General features: G+C 42.3%; 1 protein-coding gene across 4 annotated transcripts in view; it reads right to left on the bottom strand.

The window, feature by feature from the left end:
• The window catches only part of ogdh (oxoglutarate dehydrogenase), a 67,820-nt gene that overhangs the window by 19,402 nt on the left and 29,001 nt on the right, over window positions 1-19,417 (bottom strand). For 2 of the 4 annotated variants that reach the window (XM_033014114.1, XM_033014112.1), the window contains exons 5-13: window positions 14,231-14,275; window positions 8,640-8,755; window positions 6,709-6,863; window positions 5,907-6,053; window positions 5,029-5,119; window positions 4,226-4,405; window positions 3,651-3,779; window positions 1,603-1,782; window positions 604-756 (exon numbers count right to left, since the gene is read on the bottom strand). In XM_033014114.1, coding sequence (XP_032870005.1) covers window positions 604-756; window positions 1,603-1,782; window positions 3,651-3,779; window positions 4,226-4,405; window positions 5,029-5,119; window positions 5,907-6,053; window positions 6,709-6,863; window positions 8,640-8,755; window positions 14,231-14,275 — 1,196 coding nt within the window. The remainder of the gene's footprint in view (window positions 1-603; window positions 757-1,602; window positions 1,783-3,650; window positions 3,780-4,225; window positions 4,406-5,028; window positions 5,120-5,906; window positions 6,054-6,708; window positions 6,864-8,639; window positions 8,756-14,230; window positions 14,276-19,417) is intronic. The other 2 variants (XM_033014115.1, XM_033014113.1) reach the window with 1 other exon arrangement.

Genomic DNA, 19,417 nt, shown 5'->3' with positions numbered 1-19,417 from the left:
TGTGGAAACAGGCCCTTCGGCCCAACTTGCCCACGCTGGCCAACATGTCCCAGCTACACTAGTCATAGAGTGATACAGTGTGGAAACAGGCCCTTCAGCCCAACTTGCCCACACTGGCCAACATGTCCCAGCTACACTAGTCCTACCTGCCCAAGTTTGGCCCATATCTCTCCCAACCTGTCCTATCCATGTACTTGCAGAAGCCTGACATAAAAGCTGGCCGCGTGTAGATAGTCTTTCTGGTTTATTACTGTCATGTGTACAGAAGTACAGTGAAAAGCTTGGTTTTGCACTCTATCCAAACGGATCAAGCATACGATACATAAATCCAATGAAGCCAAACTCGTGTACTGCCTAGTTACAGCACGGAACCTCACGGTAGAGAGGCTGGTGAATTAGCACCAGGAAGCAAAGAAGTGGCAGGTAACTGCTGGAGCTGTCTGGAGTTCTGGAGAAACGTACTCCTTCACAGCGAGCTTCTTTATTTCATGTGGAATAAGCGGAGATTTGAACACACATTCTCTGGATTACGATTTAATTCATTCAAGCTCTGCACTGTTGTGCTTCAAGATTCCGCAACGACTGAAAATGTAAACGTCAAACCTCAAACTCCTGCTGAGTCACCACACCCTCGGATGTCAGCTTCTCTGCGTACTTCTTCAGCACCGACTTCTGCTTCTTGATCTGCTTGTACATCAGCGGCTGCGTGAACATGGGCTCATCCATCTCATTGTGCCCATTGCGACGGAAACAGACCTGTAAACACACCGACCAGTGGGCTCAACTCATTCTTAACTCCAGCGAATACAGTCCCAGCGCTAAAACACTCATCATAGGTTAACCTACTCATTCCTGGGATCATCCTTGTAAATGGTCTTTATCATTCTTTGTTGATCACACCATCACCATTCTCCCGCTGTTAACCTTCCCCTACAATGGCTTTGGCAGCCAGTGCAAGAATTACTTCACTTGAGAACGATGTCAGTTTTCATCAGTTTTGGAACAATTCTTGTACAAGAGACAGTGTTATTTTCCACCCGGTTTGTTCAGTGTTGGTCAGAGGCCCCATCATTTCATTCAGTGCATTATAGAAATACTTTGATAATATGAGGCTAGGCAAATGTACAACTTAAACCACCCACACAGCTGATTATCTTGGGAAAGTTTTAAAAGTTTCACAGAAGTTCTGTGCCTATTATTTTCCTAAAGAAGTTTTGCACTTCCTTTGAGAAGTCACACTAAACCATGCTCTGCAGCTGTGAGTTACTTCCTGGTTGGTTTTCTGCTGCAAACTGAACAAAATGGAGTTATGCCCCTGTCCCACTTAGGAAACCTGAACGGAAACCTCTGGAGACTTTACTCCCCACCCAAGGTTTCCGTGCGGTTCCCGGAGGTTTTTGTCAGTCTCCCTACCTGCTTCCACTACCTGCAACCTCCGGCAACCACCTGCAACCTCCGGGAACCGCACGAAAACCTTGGGTGGGGCGCAAAGTCTCCAGAGGTTTCCGTTCAGGTTTCCTAAGTGGGACAGGGGCATTAAGCTACTATGTACAGCTCATGTGATGAAACATGCGAAGGGCCAGTGAATGACCGGTCACCTACCAAATCAACCACGACATCCTTATGGAAGGTGTTCCTCCACTCGGCAGCCACATTACACACATACATCACCGCCTCGGGGTCATCACCGTTCACGTGGAAAATAGGAGCATTGACCACACGGGCCACATCCGTTGGGTATGGAGAGGACCGGGCAACACGTGGGTCAGTTGTGAATCCAATCTAGCAAAATAATAACCAAAACCACAAGTTACAACAACGAATAATCTCTTGTTGGTGCCGGGCATTTAATAATAATAATAATAATATCCTTTATTGTCATTGCACATCAGTGCAACGAGATTTAGTACGCAGCTTCCAACCGATGTAAAAGAAAAGTAAAATAAATAAATAAGCTGTGTGACGTGACCATCCGAGGGAGACAGTCCAGGGGGGGTGGGGGGCACTCAGCAGGGCCGGTTCAGAGCCGCTATAGCTCTGGGAATTAAGCTGTTTCTGAGTCTGGAGGTTCGGGCGTAGAAGGCCTTGTAACGTCTGCCGGAGGGAAGTTGTTCGAACAGTCCGTTACAAGGGTGTGAGGAGTCTTTATGGATGCTGAAGGCCTTCCTGAGGCACCGTGTGTGGTAGATGCCCTCCAAGGCTGGTAGCTGTGTCCCAATAATCCTCTTTTTTAAATGCTTTAAACACAGGAGCAGATGTAGGGTACATAGATACATGAATGAGTTTTAGTAATGAGACCATGGCTAACTAACTTGACATAGCCACCCTTCCCAACTTCATTCATCCCTTGGTTGTCAAAGGTCAGCCAATCTTAGATTGAATTGAATTGAATCCATTTTATTAGGCAAGTGTGTATACGTACAAGGAATTTTCCTTGGTGCTTTGCTCATAAGGATATACAGTAGACAATTAAAACTAAAACATTATAATTTAAACATGCCCAGAGCTTTGTCCAGGTGCAGAAGAACTTTTAATCCATGATATCAACATTTATATATTTTTATAGATGCTAGCCTTTCTTTCTACTTCTTGATTTTCTAATCCCATCTGTGACATTTTGACAATCAATGTATTTGGGACAGATTCCTTTGCATCTCCTCGGTTTCTGGCCGTTTGCCATTTAGAGGTGTCCTGTTCTATCATGTTAGGATCCAAGGAGAACCAAATAGCTGCTGCATTGAAATTCATTTGCAAGTTTCATTGAATCTATTAGTATTTTATGTTGTCATTTATAAGTTTTACGCTTGTATTGTTTGGAAAGTACATGGTGATTATCCAATAGCAATGCATAGATGATCAAGATAAGAAGTTGCACCAGGTGTGTACAGAGCTGAATCAGCCCTGGTCTACAAGCAGCACACACCCTACAATGACTGGAGGGAACAGATTGATGATTAATTTGTGACCTTTTCCACCGTAACAAAGTCAAAACGACTTGAACTGACACAATCTTGTTAACCATTCCAGTACGCTTCCTTAACCAAATGTTTTTATTTCAACTTAGCACATTGCATACTATTTAAAAAGTCATTTATAACTAAATAAGCGGCTTGAGGACATTGCAACGGTCAGACACAGAGTGCTCCTTTAAACCGATACTTGAGGGAAGTGTGCAAAGTAAAAGGAAAGGTTTTGGTGCAGAGATCACCAGATCTTTGTATTAGCAGGAATTACTATTGATCAAGTCAATTCTGGGCAAGGTTTCGTGCAATTTGCATGCCCATGGAAAATATGGATACGTTGCTCTTCATGCAAGTCATTTGTAAATACAGTGAACAGTTGCAACAAAGATCATATCTTGCCAATTTGAATGCCTACCTGTTATCGCTACTAACAACGCTTAATTATTTTACTATCCAAATCAATAACTTTCCTTTCCATGAGCCTATCTCTTGCAAATTACTTGCGAGTTAGGCCAAGTCCATAGACATTCCAGTCGCCACTTCCAAATAAGAGCCAGGTTCATGTGGCACAACCTACCTCTGTTCCACCAAACGGCCTAATTCTACGTGAACTTGTCGCTATAAACAAAGTTCTTCGTTTCCACCTCCACTGGGAGACAGTTTGACAATCAGCCAACACGTACGTACCTGGTTGTTTACCACGACATGAATGGTTCCGTGGGTGGTATAGGACGGAAGGTCACTCAAGTGGAAGGTTTCATAGACAATTCCCTGGCCTGCAAATGCTGCATCACCGTGCAGGAGAATTGACATCACCTGGAACAAAGACACAAAGTCAACATCTAACCTGCCCAGACTTGGTTCTCAACGAATAGATAACAGTTTAGATTTCTTCCAGCACATTTTAGTTTAGTTTATTACTGTCACATGTACCGAGGTACAGTGAACAGCTTCTTGTTGTGTGCTATACAGTCAGCAGAAAGATCATACATGATTACAACCCTTACAGATACAGTATAGATGGTTTAATATTTAGTGTAAGATAAAGTCCAGTAAAGATAGTTCAACAGTCTCCAGTGAAGTAGATGGTGGGTCAGGACCGCTCTCCAGTTGGTGACAGGATGGTTCAGTTGCCAGATAACAGCTGGGAAGAAACCCTGCTCCCCCTCCGTGTCCTCTCTTGCTTGCGCCCCCTCTGTGAAATCCCCCCACAAAAGGACGGACATGTAATTGACATAGGAGCTGGTAGTTCTAAGTTTTACCTGCTTTCCTTCTGTGTCACTGAGGTAAAACTGTTCTGCTTTGGTCTTTCCTTGAACCACAGGATCCACAGCCTCCAGATGGGATGGGTTGGCCATGAGGGAGAGAGTTATGTTTTTGTTTGATACACGGTTGATCCTCCGGTGGTACATACCCAAATGGTACTTCACATCACCAGTCCCCTGCACATACAGAACACCAGAAGATGCACATCATACACTGGCAACATACAGTTTTAGGGGGGAAAAGCCAATACCATCGACATTTAGCTCAACAGACGGTTCATTAATTTGTTTCCATGGTCCTGTGACAATCTCACAAATTCATGGAGACAGCTGGCTGTGTAAACAGGTGGCCTTTACAGAACGTGTAAAGGTGACCAATATCTTTGCTAAGAAGTAACGATGGCACTAGGAAAGGATTAATCTTATACTTTAGTTTAGAGATACAGCGCGGAAACAGGCCCTTCGGCCCACCGGGTCCGTGCTGACCAGCAATCCCCGCACATTAACACTAGCCTACACACTAGGGACAATTTTAACAATTAAATCAAGCCAATTAACCTACAAACCTGTACGTCTTTGGAGTGTGGGAGGAAACCGAAGATCTCGGAGAAAACCCACGCAGGTCACGGGGAGAAGGTACAAACTCCGTACAGACAGCACCCATAGTCGGGATCGAACCCGGGTCTCCGGCGCTGCATTGGCTGTAAGGTAGCACTCTACCGCTGCACCACCGTGATCAGTTAAAAACAAGTAATACTGTACTGCACACATTGGCCAAATGCCGTGCCCACAACACTCACCTCATCAGCAGCTTCCAATTTAGAGTCAAACTGACAGAAGATCTGCTCCAATTCTTTCCTGATAACATTGGCCAACACATTCAGACGGCCTCTATGGGATGGAAAAAAGTTTAAACCAATTGGCCACCGTCCTCAGTAAAGAAGCAAACAACATTCAGATGGTTGGTGTTCAACTCAAGATCCTTGTGACATACACCAAGAATCTCGGGTGAAGATCTAAGGTCCATAATGAAACAAGCATGACCGATTAAGATTTTGCACAATATTGACTAGCTTCATTCTGTGTACAATATTTGGGTTTACAGGTTTAATGGAATTCCTTTAGTTTTTGAGATACAACTCGAAAGCAGGCCCTTCAGCCCACCAAGTCCATGTTGACCAGCGATCCCGTACACTAACACTATCCTACACACACACACACACACACGAGGGACAAATCACATTTTTTTTTACCAAAGCCAATTAGCCTACAAACCTGTATATATATGGAATGTGGGAGGAAACTGGTGCCCCCTGGAGAAAACCCAAGTGGTCACGGGGAGAACGTACAAACTCCGTACAGACAGCACCCGTGGTCAGGATTGATCCTGGATCTCTACCGCTGCGCCACTGTGCTGTCAGAGATCATCGTATCATAGCCAAACGTGATCAATGATGATCAATTTTAACAATCTGCCCAAGCTCAGGTACAAGCAGGGAAAAGTATTCATTTTAACACAAATACCTCTTATGCATGACCTCCCCCCCACGCCCCACACCCCAAAGAAAAAGTGATAGTCATTTAAAATCTATTAGATTCAGCCACTTTTTGACAACCATTTTATCAGTTCCTTCTGTGTTCAATAATGGAGGTTTAGGTTGACATGCATTTGCATTACCTGTGTGGCATGCCCATGATGACATTCTCAACACCATTTTCACTGGACTTGTCAATGATGGTCTTCAGTGCTGGGATCAATACCTCACAACCTTCCAAACCAAAGCGCTTCTCAGATGACCACTTCCTCTGCAGAAACTCCTCAAACCTTTGAGAGAAATCAGTCAACGTCCGACAATAAGGCACAACTATTTGTCAAAGTGACAACAAACACCCACTAAGTTAAAGCCAGGCAAATCCTTGCTAAAAAAAACACCTGGAATTAGTCTGTAGTAATGATCCAACCAATCCCAACAATTTAACCAATTTAACAATAATTTCAGAGTTAAGGACCTATTTTACAGATGATAAAGACAATTCAAGAAAGATTGTTAATTAACCTCCACCCAGTAACCCTACAAGATTACTTTACATTAGACTTTAGATACAGCACGGCAACAGGCCCTCACTTAATTGGCTGAAACGTCTTTAAGAATGTACAAGTGTTAGTGTTTCTAGTTGATGATGATTGTTGGGGGGGGGGTGCGTACCTGGTGGGGGGCGCGTACCTGGTGGGGGAGGGGGGGGGCGTACCTGGTGGGGGAGGGGGGTGTATCTGGTGGGGGAGGGGGGGTGTACCGGGGGGGGGAGGGGTGTACCTGGGGGGGGGGGGGGGGGGGTGGGACATACCTGGTGGGAGGGGGGGGTGGGACGTACCTGGTGGGGGGGGGGGGGTGGTGTTCCTGGTGAGGGGGAGGGGGGGGTGGCGTACCTGGTGAGGTGGGGTGGTGTACCTGGTGAGGGGGGGGGGGGGGGTGGCGTACCTGGTGGAGCGGACCAGCCTGGCCAAGAGGGTGCGCTTCTCTTCGTTATTGAACTGCATGGCACGTGGCGTCTCAAACTTTTGCCGAATCCACTGGCACTGCTCCAGGTCATTGATAAACATGAACTCGACTCCAATGTGTTGGCAGTAAGACATCTGTGGCAAAACAAGAGACCATGTGCTTCGTGTAGCAATAGAGGAATACATGCAATCTGACTGTAGACGGATATCTGAGAATCAAACCCTGATCACGCTTATCTTATTTCATGTTTCTCTGGAACATCCAATACATGTGGAATCTATAATCATTCCTCTACTTCAGTGATTCCCAGCCAGGGGCCATATAGCCCCAAATGGACCATGGCAACTTTCAGGGAGGCCACAGAAAAATTTGGGGATTTAGGGGGCCACAGGTTCAATGAAGGGGGCCACTTTTTTCCGCTAATAATGTCAGGGGGGGGGCACAGAAAAATTAAAGAGCCCAAGGGGGCAATGAGCTAAACAAGGTTGGGAACCACTGCTTTACTTCTTTCCGATGATCTTTCTCTCTCACTTGTCGATTCCAATAACACGAGACGTTTAAATTATATTGGGACGAGCAGCTTGCAGGCAGGACTACATCCAATGTGCAACAGCCATTCAAAGAAGTGAGAGTGAGAACTCAAGGCCGATTTGTAGCCATATGAGGAAAAGGAACTATGAACATCGAGGGATGTTGGGAGGGGTACATTATAAAAAGGAAGCACACAGCAGGCACAGAGAACTAAAATATAGGATATTTCTATAGAAATACAAAATATAGGATGATAGGGGAATCTGAAGGGGAAAGACAAAAAAAACACTGGCAGACAAGATTAAGGGAGCTTCCAAAGCACCGTGAAGGGCAGAAGCGTGGAACAAATCATTTATAAAGTCTTGACAGAACTCCGCAGACTTGAATCAACAATCAAGGTGGGAAAATCCAGAATTAAAGATTGCAACCCAAAGATAAAGGATATGCCAATTAGGACATTTGCAGTTCCCCACAGCAGAAGGCAAAATAATAAATCTATTCAATAAGGAACAAGGTAGAGGTCTTGTGGCTAAAGAGAGCAAGTAATCTGGGGAGGCACTGGATTTGTATGGTCTGCCATGGTCATACTAAATGATAGAGCAGGCTCAGAGGGCCGAATGGCCTCCTATAATCGAAAGGAGAGCCTGCATGAAGCAGGTTGGATGGTAATGGAGATTTTGTCAAAAGCAAGAGTTTAATAAAAATTTAAAAATGGCCAGATGTCGCTTTGTTGCTAGAGGACAAGATAGATATGTGATAAGGTGCACAATAAGTCAGCCAAGTGCCTATTTAGGCTCTATGTCCTTAAAGGGGAAAAAAACAAAGCTATACTTGGCATGACTAAGTGAAGGCTGCTATTTTGAGGCATTTAGTACTTTTCTTGGCTGTGAATGAAATGGGCACGACTACTGTGGAAATGCCAATGACCTCAGTATTATATCCAGCTCTGATGCAAGGAAACCTGCTGATGCCAAAAAGCCACGCGGCACAAAGGGCCTGCTGTGGGTCTTTGATTTACAGAAAGCAATGTGTAGAACTGCAGATGCTGGTTTAAACGGAGGTAGTCACAAAAAGCTGGAGTAACTCAGCGAGACAGGCAGCATCTCTGGAGAGAAGGAATGGATGACGTTTCAGGTCGAGACCCTTCTTCAGACTGAAATGTCACGTCACCCATTCCTTCTCTCCAGGGATGCTGCTTGTCCCGCTGAGTTACTCTAGCATTTTGTGTCTACCTTCAAGCCATTTCTCTGCACTGGCTCACACCGCAGGTTTCCTTTATAAATGAAACATCCTGTAACATACAAATACTAATGAACTTTCTACATACAACCATATGGAAAGCAAACAACAAAAGCTGCTGTTTAAGTTTGATCACGTACCTCCATTCGCTGGATAATCTCCCGAAGTGGAAGGGCAGTTTCGTTGCCTCCGATGAAGGTAGTCGTGGGCAAGTGGAAGACTTTGTCGAGATCAGACTCATCTAGGCCATAAAATGCTGCACAATTTTGGCCATGAGACGTGACACGAGGATGCAGAGAAGAAAAGGGCAGCGTGGAGAGGAAGTGACGGCAAACACAGTCCAGGAGTTGGAAGTAAGAAATGAACACGGAGAAGGTGCAGAAGAGCAGTGTAAAAAGCATGCAGTGCAGGTCAATAACAAAAGATGTTACAGAGGAAATGAAAAGCGCAATATAAATATTGCAAACACAAGCAATAGCGGAAGGCATCAAAGTTAGAATGTGTCATGTACGCAGGTACATGGTGAAACAGGTGGAAGGCGATGAAAAGATGCATTCATGAAGGATGAGGACATTTAATTTGTAGATATTAAACAGAAAAAGAGGAAGCACCATCGAGAAAGATACATTAGTGTACACAATTAGAGACAAGGAAAGGAAAGTGAGAAGGGATAAACAAGAATAATAAGTTATTTTTTATTATTCAATACTATCTACCACACATGTATACCATCAACAGACACAATAGGTAAACCACAGACTTATACACCAGACATGCACAGGGTAACACACAAGCTCTCCTCACTCAATGGTGAATGCCCAAGCAAGCACATGCACCGAGCGATTAGTGCAGTAACTCGGTAATATTCAGACTGGAACACAGATACTTCTGTCCTCTTAAACTTAACAAAATCTTTCTAGACAGAACATGACGGTGACAATTGATTACATGGTTTTTTTTTACACACACTCTTCATCCAAATTTAATTGAAGGGGTCTTTCAAAAAAGACAAACCCTGTGAACATACAGACTGAGCAATGTCCAGATACATTACAAAATCCGGAAGTCAAGCAGTTTAACGCTGCACTACCATGCTTCTCAGCTTCACGACAGTGTTGAGCACTGCACTCTCTTATGGCCGGCCACCAAAGAGAAACAACAAACATGATGGGCAGGTCAGGTCATTGAGTTTTGTTCCACTGACTTAGTCAGGTAAACTAGTGTAACTTATGTGACATAAACAGGTGAATGTACTGTCTTTTTCCCCCAGGTTAGGACAATCAAGAACGGAACACCTTCGCTCAGTCCGCCTGAACTATCTGATCTCCCGGTGGCTCAGCACTTTAACTCCCCCTCCCATTTACATTCCCAATCTGACCTTTCTGTCTTGGGCCTCCTCCATTGTCAGAGTGAGGCCCAGCGCAAATTGGAGGAACAGCACCTCATACTTCGCTTAGGTAGTTTACACCCCAGCGGTATGAATATTGACTTCTCTAACTTCAGATAGCCCTTGCTTTCCCTCTCCATCCCCTCCCCAGTTCTCCCACTAGTCTTACTGTCTCCGCCTACATTATATATATGTCCCGCCCCCTCCCCTGACATCAGTCTGAAGAAGGGTCTCGACCCAAAACGTTGCCCATTCCCTCTCTCCAGAGATGCTGCCTCACCCGCTGAGTTTGAGTTACTCCAGCATTTTGTGTCTGCCTAAGAACTAGAGGATATGAGTTTAAGACTCGATTCAAACATGAGGGGCAACATTCTCACACAGTGGAGGTGGGCATATGGAATGAGCTGCCAGAAGTCGTTGAGGCAGGTACAATAACATTTAAAAGTCATTTGGACAGTTAAGGTGGATATGAAAGGTTAAGAGGGATATGGGCGAAAGGAGACTAGCTTAGATGGGGCATCCTGGTTGGCATGGACAAGCTGGGCTGAAGGGCCTGTTTCTGAGCAGTATGATTCTATGTTAGATCCTCAATAGTTGTGTGATATTCCGATTTCAGTTAGAATGACTGTCAATAACAGCCACGAATCTCATTGCATTTTCAAACACTAATCCAGATCTTAGAGAAGAATGGTGTGGATTTGAATCTGAGCCTTTGTGATAATCCTGGTGAAAGTGACCATAGTCACGTGAAACATGCCGTGTGCAGGCTTGGGATTAAAGTTGCAATATGTATATATATATTAACATTATGGAGAAGTAGATATCTTGGGGAAAAGAAGCAGATATCTTGGGCCTTGCCCTGACACACTTAACATTGGAAACAAATGTTTATAAATCTATCGAGCTGTTGCCAGAGCTGCCCGGTTAGTTTTTATCATGTACTGAAACTTGCACAACACTCAATGTCAAAAAATATATCATTTTAAAATGAATAGAACAGAATAAACCAAATAAAGGGAGGTTGCCACTTGTACATCCCAGGAAAGGATTGAATGACAGGCCACAGTGAGTAAAGTCCCCAGCTTAGTGGCAAGACAAATTATTAAAATTGTCAGAAAAAATCAAGTCCTGGGAGAATATATATCATGTCGCATGAATGCCAATCAGGTCTTTGCCTTAAGTTAAAGCAAAAACAAAATGCTGAAAACGCAGCAGGCCAACCAGCCCATGGGGAAAGAGCAAAGTTGATGTTTCAGGTCTAAGTCCCTTCCAAGAGTCCTTGACCTAAAATAGTATCGATGACACTGATGCTGCCGGACTTGCTGAGTGTGGCCAGCATTTGCTGCTTTTATGTCAGATTCTCAGAACCAGGGATTTGATTTCCAGACCCGTTTCTCATGCCTCGACTCCAGTGCCCCATGTTCGTTCCTGACCTCAGGTGCTGTTTATGAGCTGGTATCCTTTCCCCTTGTGACCCTATTGGTTTCTCTTGGGTATACCAGTTTCCTCCCACTGCCCAAAGACATATTGGCTGGCAAGTTAATTGGTGACTGTGAAATAGCCTTAATGTAAGTGGGTGGTGGAGGAGCTAGTGTAAAGGTAATGGGTACGTGAGAGAGAATTGGTCAATGGGGGATTGGGACTGATGAGATAACTCTGATAGCCAGCATAGGTTTTATGGGCCAAACAGCCTCCTTGCAATCCTTGCAGTTAACCAGAAATACATTTCTTAATCAGCATATGTTGGGATTCCAAATCGGATCAACAGGGTTTGCAAGAAAATGTGGGATTTAAAAGGCGGAAGATAGTTGTTTCATAAGTTGATGGGCAGAGAAACCGAACTTGATGAAACAATCTTACTGACTCGGGATTAACATCAAGACATCAGAAATAAACAGATGCAACAAATCACAGGCTATTTGAAGGGATTTCACCACTGCCTCTGAGCAAAAATGAACACCTTTTGGGGGAATGGAAAACTATTTGCTTTGGAAAACATATTCTTGGAATCAAACTCAAAAGGGCCATCACGTTATACTCCCTCCACGTAAAGTGCTGGACTCAGCATATTTACAATTGTCGAGGCATTTCATAGGCATGTTATGGAAAATTGTATCGAGACACTTCTGCAAATAATGTAATGTTCTGACAACAAATTTGTCTTTCCACTCCATCTAATCTAACTCAGTGCTTACACTTCTGATAATTGGTTACAAACAATAATTTGTACTATACATTTATCATCTCAATGAATTTTCAATAACCTAATGTCAAATGGAAGAATTTAATTAACAAAACATAATGTAATTGATTGCAAGTCAGAGATGTCATGATACGGATGAGAATTTGCCCACTTTTTGCCAGCCACTGTACTATTTGATTGGTGTTCTTTGGAGCTTTAAAAAACACAGAACTTATGCAAATCCCCAAACTAAAGTATTATGAAAGTTATGGAAACGGATAACCAAATGACCACTTGGGAGCTGAGAGAGAAAGAATTATTTTAAGTATAGTACATGCTTGTTTATAGTCTTCACTGCAAATTGCGTTGATAGCAATTGTTAATTAGTGTTACACCATGCGCACATTATTCTCCATCTCTGGTGTACAGCCTTGCATGGCACGCTATGCTTATCAAGGTGCTCTCGTTACATGATCAAACATATCCAATTTTCACAGAAGGGTGGTCATCATAATTTCTGAAAGATTTCAGGAGGCACAGCCACAATTTCGCAGCCACATTGTAATTTGTTTAATTGGAGAATTCAAGGTGTATTCCAACACTTTTGAGGCAGCAGAAATTATATTAGGGAGTGGGACATTAAATACTTTTGAGTGTTTGCTGTTATGAAAAAGATTCAGTGAACCTCTTGGAGTTAGTGGAAAACTATGAGTGTGGGATAAATGGTGAGTTCACATTAGATGACAAACGATTGGAGAACTTCATGGAAGTCGAGAAAATAAAATCCCCAGGGCCTGGTGACATGCAGCGCACATGGTGAAAGTTATTGTGGTGTTAGTGGATGTACTGGTTGTTATCTTGCAAACATTGTACTAATTCTTGGATGGTTCCCACACCTGGGGAGCAGGTGTAACCTAATTTAAGGAAAGAAAAAGAGGGAATACAGACTAATTCACCCAATATCAGCAATGCTCAAGATAGACACAACATGCTGGAGTAACTCAGCAGGACAGGCAGCTTCTCTGGAGAGAAGGAATGGGTGATGTTTTCAGCTCCAGTTCATTAAGGACATGGTTCCCCAGACACATTGAAAATAATAACAGGGTCAGGTATAGATTTATGAAAGAGAATCATGTTCCCAACAAATCTTTTTTTTTTGAGGTTGTAGAGGGGGAGGAAATCAGTGGCTGTGATATATTTGGACTTTCAGGTGCCAGGCAAGATGCCATTAATCCAATTTAGAGGCCATGGACAGGACTGAGAATTGGGTAACTGACAAATAAACATGTCATTTTCAGCTTGGGAAGATGACTGGCAAGAATCAGTGTTGGGGCATGAGATGCTTATAATCCAGATCATCAAATTGGACAAAGAAACTAAATGCAAGGAGTGCAAGTTTACTGATAAAAAAGATCAGTGCCAGGATAGGTGGCGGGAAGCATGTTGATATGGTTCATGGGGATATGGACTGGTTTAATGAGTGGGTGAGGACATGGAAGAAGGGATACAAAGATACAATGCAGGCAGTCATCTACTTTGGGAGACAACATTTATAATAGCCGAGTATATTTTAAATGGCAAGGTTCAAAGATGCTCAGAAAGACCTGGGTATCTTTACACGACAATTGTAAGTTGGTCTTTATTTACGAGAAGGATTTGAGTACAAGTGTCAAGATGTACTGTTGCATTGTACAGGGTCCTGAAGAAACATCTGTACCGTGGACACAAAGATTTGTTGGAGTAAGAATGACAAATGCTCCTACAGATTGTTTTTCCCTTTTAGTTTGTGTATTTTGAGTATTTAGATCAATCTTTTTTTACAGTGACTTTGTCTCTATTTAACATAAAAGAGCAAATTAGTTTTTTAAAGAAAATGCAGCTCATTCCCCTCCCCCCACCAAAGGGGGATGAAGACCCAAGCAAATTCCTGGCAGAGGTTAACATGTTACCAAAAGCCTCCAACCTTAACATGACATCAATGATTTTGAAATCAGATTTATGTACATTTAGATCAACAGATCCCGGGAAACTCCAAATGATTTTGAACACAACTACTGCCCTCCCACCGCACAACACAGGTCTTACTCAAAAAAAAAAGATTTAGAAAGCTGAAAAACAAAAGTATAACTGGCTGAAGATCGAGACCACCAGCATCTGCCTACCTCCTACCGTCAACTTTTTCAGACGCTCCTTGCAGACTGCGATGTCTATGGGTAGGATTGCAAGAAACAGACAAAACAGAACAGCGAGCAAAACAGTTAGTTTAAAAAGAAACAGTATAAGAAAGTGTCACAAGCAAAAGATCAAAGATTATTTGAATAATTGCAATTAAGCCTTTGGCAAGACAAATGTAATTAGTTGCGATTTCATGATTGCTGATGCAATGTAAACACACCAAAGGATCAACAGCAAAATACTAAAATAAAAGTAAAATAACTTTAGGGGTATTCGGGGGTTGGCAACTCTGATCATTCATTTTGGAAATGTAAGGGGCATGGCTCTCAAGGCAAAGAACACATATTTTGCGACCTGTATGCGTTGCCTTGTTTAATCTACTTTGGGAACATGGTAATAATGATTCAGTTGGCAAATTGGGCTCGCTCTATCAAGCTTTTGAGTTCAAGACCAAATTATTATAGAATAATGCTTTTAATTGTAAGCCCACAATGCTTAAGAAAATTGAATGTTTAAAAAAAAAAAAAACGTATCAAATTTAGCAACTTAAAAATGCCCAGAGCTCAATGAGTTCGATTTCAATCTTAGCATTGGCATAGTTTCAACTGATCCTTCAGAAACATCCACCATCCTGTGGGTTGGTCAAATGTACGTCATGGAAAATGCAAATGATTCCTACTCTATTAATGGATGATCGCATTCGCTGACATTGGAGAAATAAATTGGAATTTTAACAATTACAATTTCTAAACATCATTAATTACACAGTTTTTTAAAATATACTTTCAGTATAGATTCAGATGCTGATCACTGTTTGGGTCTCAACTGCATCAAACAGCATTAATAATGCAGCATAAAATAGAATGAAATTAAATGAAAGCGATTTTGAAGAAATGGATCATGCGTTCTAACACACGACAATGTTCTAGGGCACAGGTTTTGGTGCGTCATGGATGAGAACGAAGTTTGCTACTCGCACAGTCACAGATTAGTATCCAAATTATCAGCCTCTAAACATCCAAAAAGCATGGTTCACAGTAACCCTCCACTCAAGTACGTCAGGCATTGGGGGTTTAAAGCTTTACAATCCAACCACAGAGTAGGAATAGAACATCCCACCTTTACTGCCATCCATTTTATAACCAGGTGAAGCTAAAAAAAAAAAATGTAGATAGAAGCTAGGATGTGGGAACATCAGCTGCTCGGCCAGGTTACAGGGAAAAATATTAACCAAACCCACTGGTTACCATAGCAATAATCTCTGGCAGATTGAGATTAGAGAAAGGCTTCTTTCCACCTGAAGTCTCTGTGCAGTTTGTCATTGTTGCATTTGTCAAATAGCAGGTTAATTTATAATCAATCCTAATCTGTGAGATAAATCAGTCATATTTAGTGTGGCAGATGGCAAACACCACTCAACAATTCTTTAACCACCACCAGAAGCTATTTTTCCCCTATGCACATAAAAAATTAATTTCATGAATAAAGAGAAAAACTAATCGAATTCTATCTCTGAGAGTCCACATGAAAGAACTCTAAGTCTAACGGGTCAGGGAGCTAAACAGTTACCCCAGATTGTGAAAGCAATGAAGCAAGATTTGATAAAAGCCAAATATTGCAGCTTCTTGCAATAAGATGGTGATAAATGGCCAAGTGATGGATATGCCACTCCGGCAGTCCGAATAGTTTTAAGATGCGATTAAAAAATGGGCTGGTTATTTACCCATGCCTGGGAAACAAGACCCAAAAAGATGTGCCAAATATAGGCTCTGCTGCCACAGGTACAGTCCACTGCCAGAAACCACGTGAATTGTAGCAGGAACCACGAGAAACAAGAAGACTTTCCATTTCTCCCTTGTGCTGCAGTAAAGGACATGAAAACTGTAGAATGCATCGACTCTAAACTAAACGCGCAATTCCTCATTCACGTTTAACTAGAAATGGGACAAAACTCCTTTTAGGAAGGGAAAATATGTCTGTCGTTCTCCCAAGCTACAAGTGAAATTCACAAGATGATTGACCTCTTCATAATAAAGAGTTTGGATGCTTGACAGTAGAAACACTGAGAAGTATTAAACAATGCTAGATTTACGCAAAAATCCAATCAGTGAATCCACTTCCAAAATATTTCATAGCCTGCAGAAGACTTGGGAGATTGCAGGATCATGGAAGGTGCTATCGAAGAAAAAATATAGAATCGGAGAAGTTGTTGGAGAAATTAATTCAAGAACAAATTTGAAAAATTGGAATAGGGTTTGAACAAGGGTTTCCTCCTGGTGCTCTGGTTTCCTCCCACATCCCAAAGACATGCGGGTTTGGAGGTTAATAATCCCTAGTGTGCAAAAAGTGAGATACCATTAGAGCTAGTGTGAATGGGTGATCGATGGTAGGTGTGGATCTGCTGCATCTCTCTAAACTTTAAAATAAAGTACTGCTGTACTGAGGGGGAAGAGGAAAGAGAGAACTGACTGGATTACTCAAAGAGTTGACACAGACATAAAGGACCAAACAGTCTCTACGGGTGCTATAATAGTTTGATTCCATTCATGATGATCGACAAAATAGGCTGTATCGAGGTTGTCTGATGACAACAGCCTCAGAGACGGAAGCAATAAAACAAACCAGGCTTGTTTCAAAATATTTAAGAAGGAACTGCAGATGCTGGAAAATCGAAGGTAGACAAAAAAGCTGGAGAAACTCAGCGGGTGCAGCAGCATCTATGGAGCGAAGGAAATAGGCAATGTTTCAAAATATGCTCTTCTAGAAATTCCAGAGCATTATCAATAGCTGCAAGAAGCAAAAAAAAAAACTATTTGGTGTTCTGTAATCAGTCTATTCAGCAACTTTTATGTATTGTGTTATTTTGCCCTGATATCTGAAAAAAGACTAAACACAAACACTGCCAATGGAGTGCAGGCCAAGGACATAGTCTACTACTGTGACATGCAGCAGGCCTGGAACGTGCCAGGACTCCACAAGGACAGGACTGGCTCAACATCCAGTTAAAACATTACTGCAAATGCAGCAGCAGCGGTTGCAAATGGAACGGAATACTTTATTGTCACATGTGACAAGGCACAGGGAGATTCTTTGCTTGCATACCCAATGTATATTAATGCCTGCCACCCACGGTGTCGACAAAGCACGCCAGCTCCTCCTATTGTTCTCTTCCACCCCCATGGCAGTTCCCTCACACCATTGTTCTTCCCCGGTAAAATACGTGGACAAGGACAGCAGCCCATTGCCACAGCACATCACCTCTGCTCTCTGAAAGGCTACACAGTTCACACTGATCATCACTCCATTCCTGTTTCAACTTGGAACCAATACAACCAAGCAACCACACTTATACACTTATCAGGTACCTCTGAACTATTTCAAAGTGTGCCATACACAATGAGTTACTTTTGAAGTGGTGTCATTATGTGGATATAGGCAAAGTTGCCAACTATTTCACACAAGAGAGCATGCCACAAACGACAGAAAGATGGATTGCCAATAAGCTGAAGATAGACACAAAGCGTGCAGGGAGGAACTGCAGATGCTGGTTTAAACCGCAGACAGACAGACAGACAAAAAGCTGGAGTAATTTAGCGGGACAGGCAGCATCGCTGGAGAAAAAGGGTGGGTGACATTTGGGGTCTGAATCCTTCTGCAGACTGAACGGGGAGGGAAGTGGAGGTAAGAAAAGGCCAAAACAAAGCAGGGCCGGCAACAGATTAAGAGCCAATAAGCTGTTGATTCAGGACAGGACATGGAACAATTTTGAGGTTTAAAGACTAGCCAGGTGGCCAGGCAAACCAAGGCTTAGTATCTCTCCTCCTTTGGCAAAAGATTATTTGCTTAATAATCACAAACAGTATTGAATCATCTCCAAAGATCCAAAAAGTTTCAGTTGAATGCTGTGGCCATTATTTCTAGTACTGTGTACAATGACCTTCCAGGAAACGATGTACATTGTTTTATTAAAACAATTATAATCTGCATTGCTTTGTACAAAAACTGCAGTTTTAACTATCGTAAACTGAAAACACTTTGGATAAAATAAGATAATTAAAAAATGATAGGAACTTTGGCATATGTTAGATATATTAACGCAAGAACAAAGATAAATTTGAAAATGTACAAGTGAGATCTGAAAAACAAAATGAAGACAAAAATGTACAAGATTAGCTTGGGAAGATTAGGGCTTGGGAGTGTACTGTGTGTACGGGTGTGACTGTAACAGGGAACATCTGAGGTGTTAAATATCAATTATTGCACATCTTCAATAAAAGGTGCTAACATTTACTGCAAGAGAGGGGATAGTAGAGAATTGGAATAGGGGGCCATTAAATGGTTTGCAATGCTTCAAGTTTAAAGACTGCTGGGTTTAACTGGATATATTTTTATTTGCTGAGAAATGCAAGGATGAAAATTGTAGGAGCTCTTATCAAAATCTTCAAGTTGACAAAGGACTGAAGACATTTAAAATTTACACTCCCATTAAAAAAAAACATTGCAATATTATTATGGGGGGAAAAAAAGAACAGATTGTTAACAGCAAACAGTGCCTGACTATTTTAGTTAAAGTTCATCAAGTAACAGAGGAAACTAGGGTGGTATAACTGTTGTACAAGGATATTCAAAGGTTACCATAAAATTGACTTTCTAGCAGTCTTGAAACCCATAGGATTAAAAGGACAGCTAGAAGGTTAATACTAAATTACATTAAGAGTGCATTGGTGAAAGGATTTTGTTTCAGACCAGTTGGAAGGGTGCAGTGTTGTTCCCCAGAAGTGAATGTTTCCCTTCATAATACGTCAATGATCCTGCAATGGATATGCAGACGAAATGTGTAGGAAGGAACTGCAGATGTTCGTTTAAACCGAAGATAGGCACAAAAAGCTGGAGTAACTCAGCGGGACAGGCAGCAAAGTGGAGAAAAGGAACGGGTGATGTTTAGGGTCGAGGCTCTTCTTTAAACTGAAGAAACATCACCCATTCCTTTTCCCCAGAGATGCTGCATGACCCGCAGAGTTACTCCAGCTTTTTGTGTCTATAATGGATGTGTAGAGCATCGCTTCTAATATGCAGGTTACATGAATCTCAAATGCAGTGTCGGGTGTCAGGAGGATCTGCTGATGAAATGAGCAGATCTGCTGTGCCAAATTTAAAATGAAATTATTCTCTTT

The sequence above is a fragment of the Amblyraja radiata genome, chromosome 39, assembly GCF_010909765.2.
Source record: "Amblyraja radiata isolate CabotCenter1 chromosome 39, sAmbRad1.1.pri, whole genome shotgun sequence".
Classification (NCBI taxonomy): domain Eukaryota; kingdom Metazoa; phylum Chordata; class Chondrichthyes; order Rajiformes; family Rajidae; genus Amblyraja; species Amblyraja radiata.
Note: the sequence above shows the minus strand (reverse complement) of the source record. Positions and strands in the feature narration are given on the sequence as shown.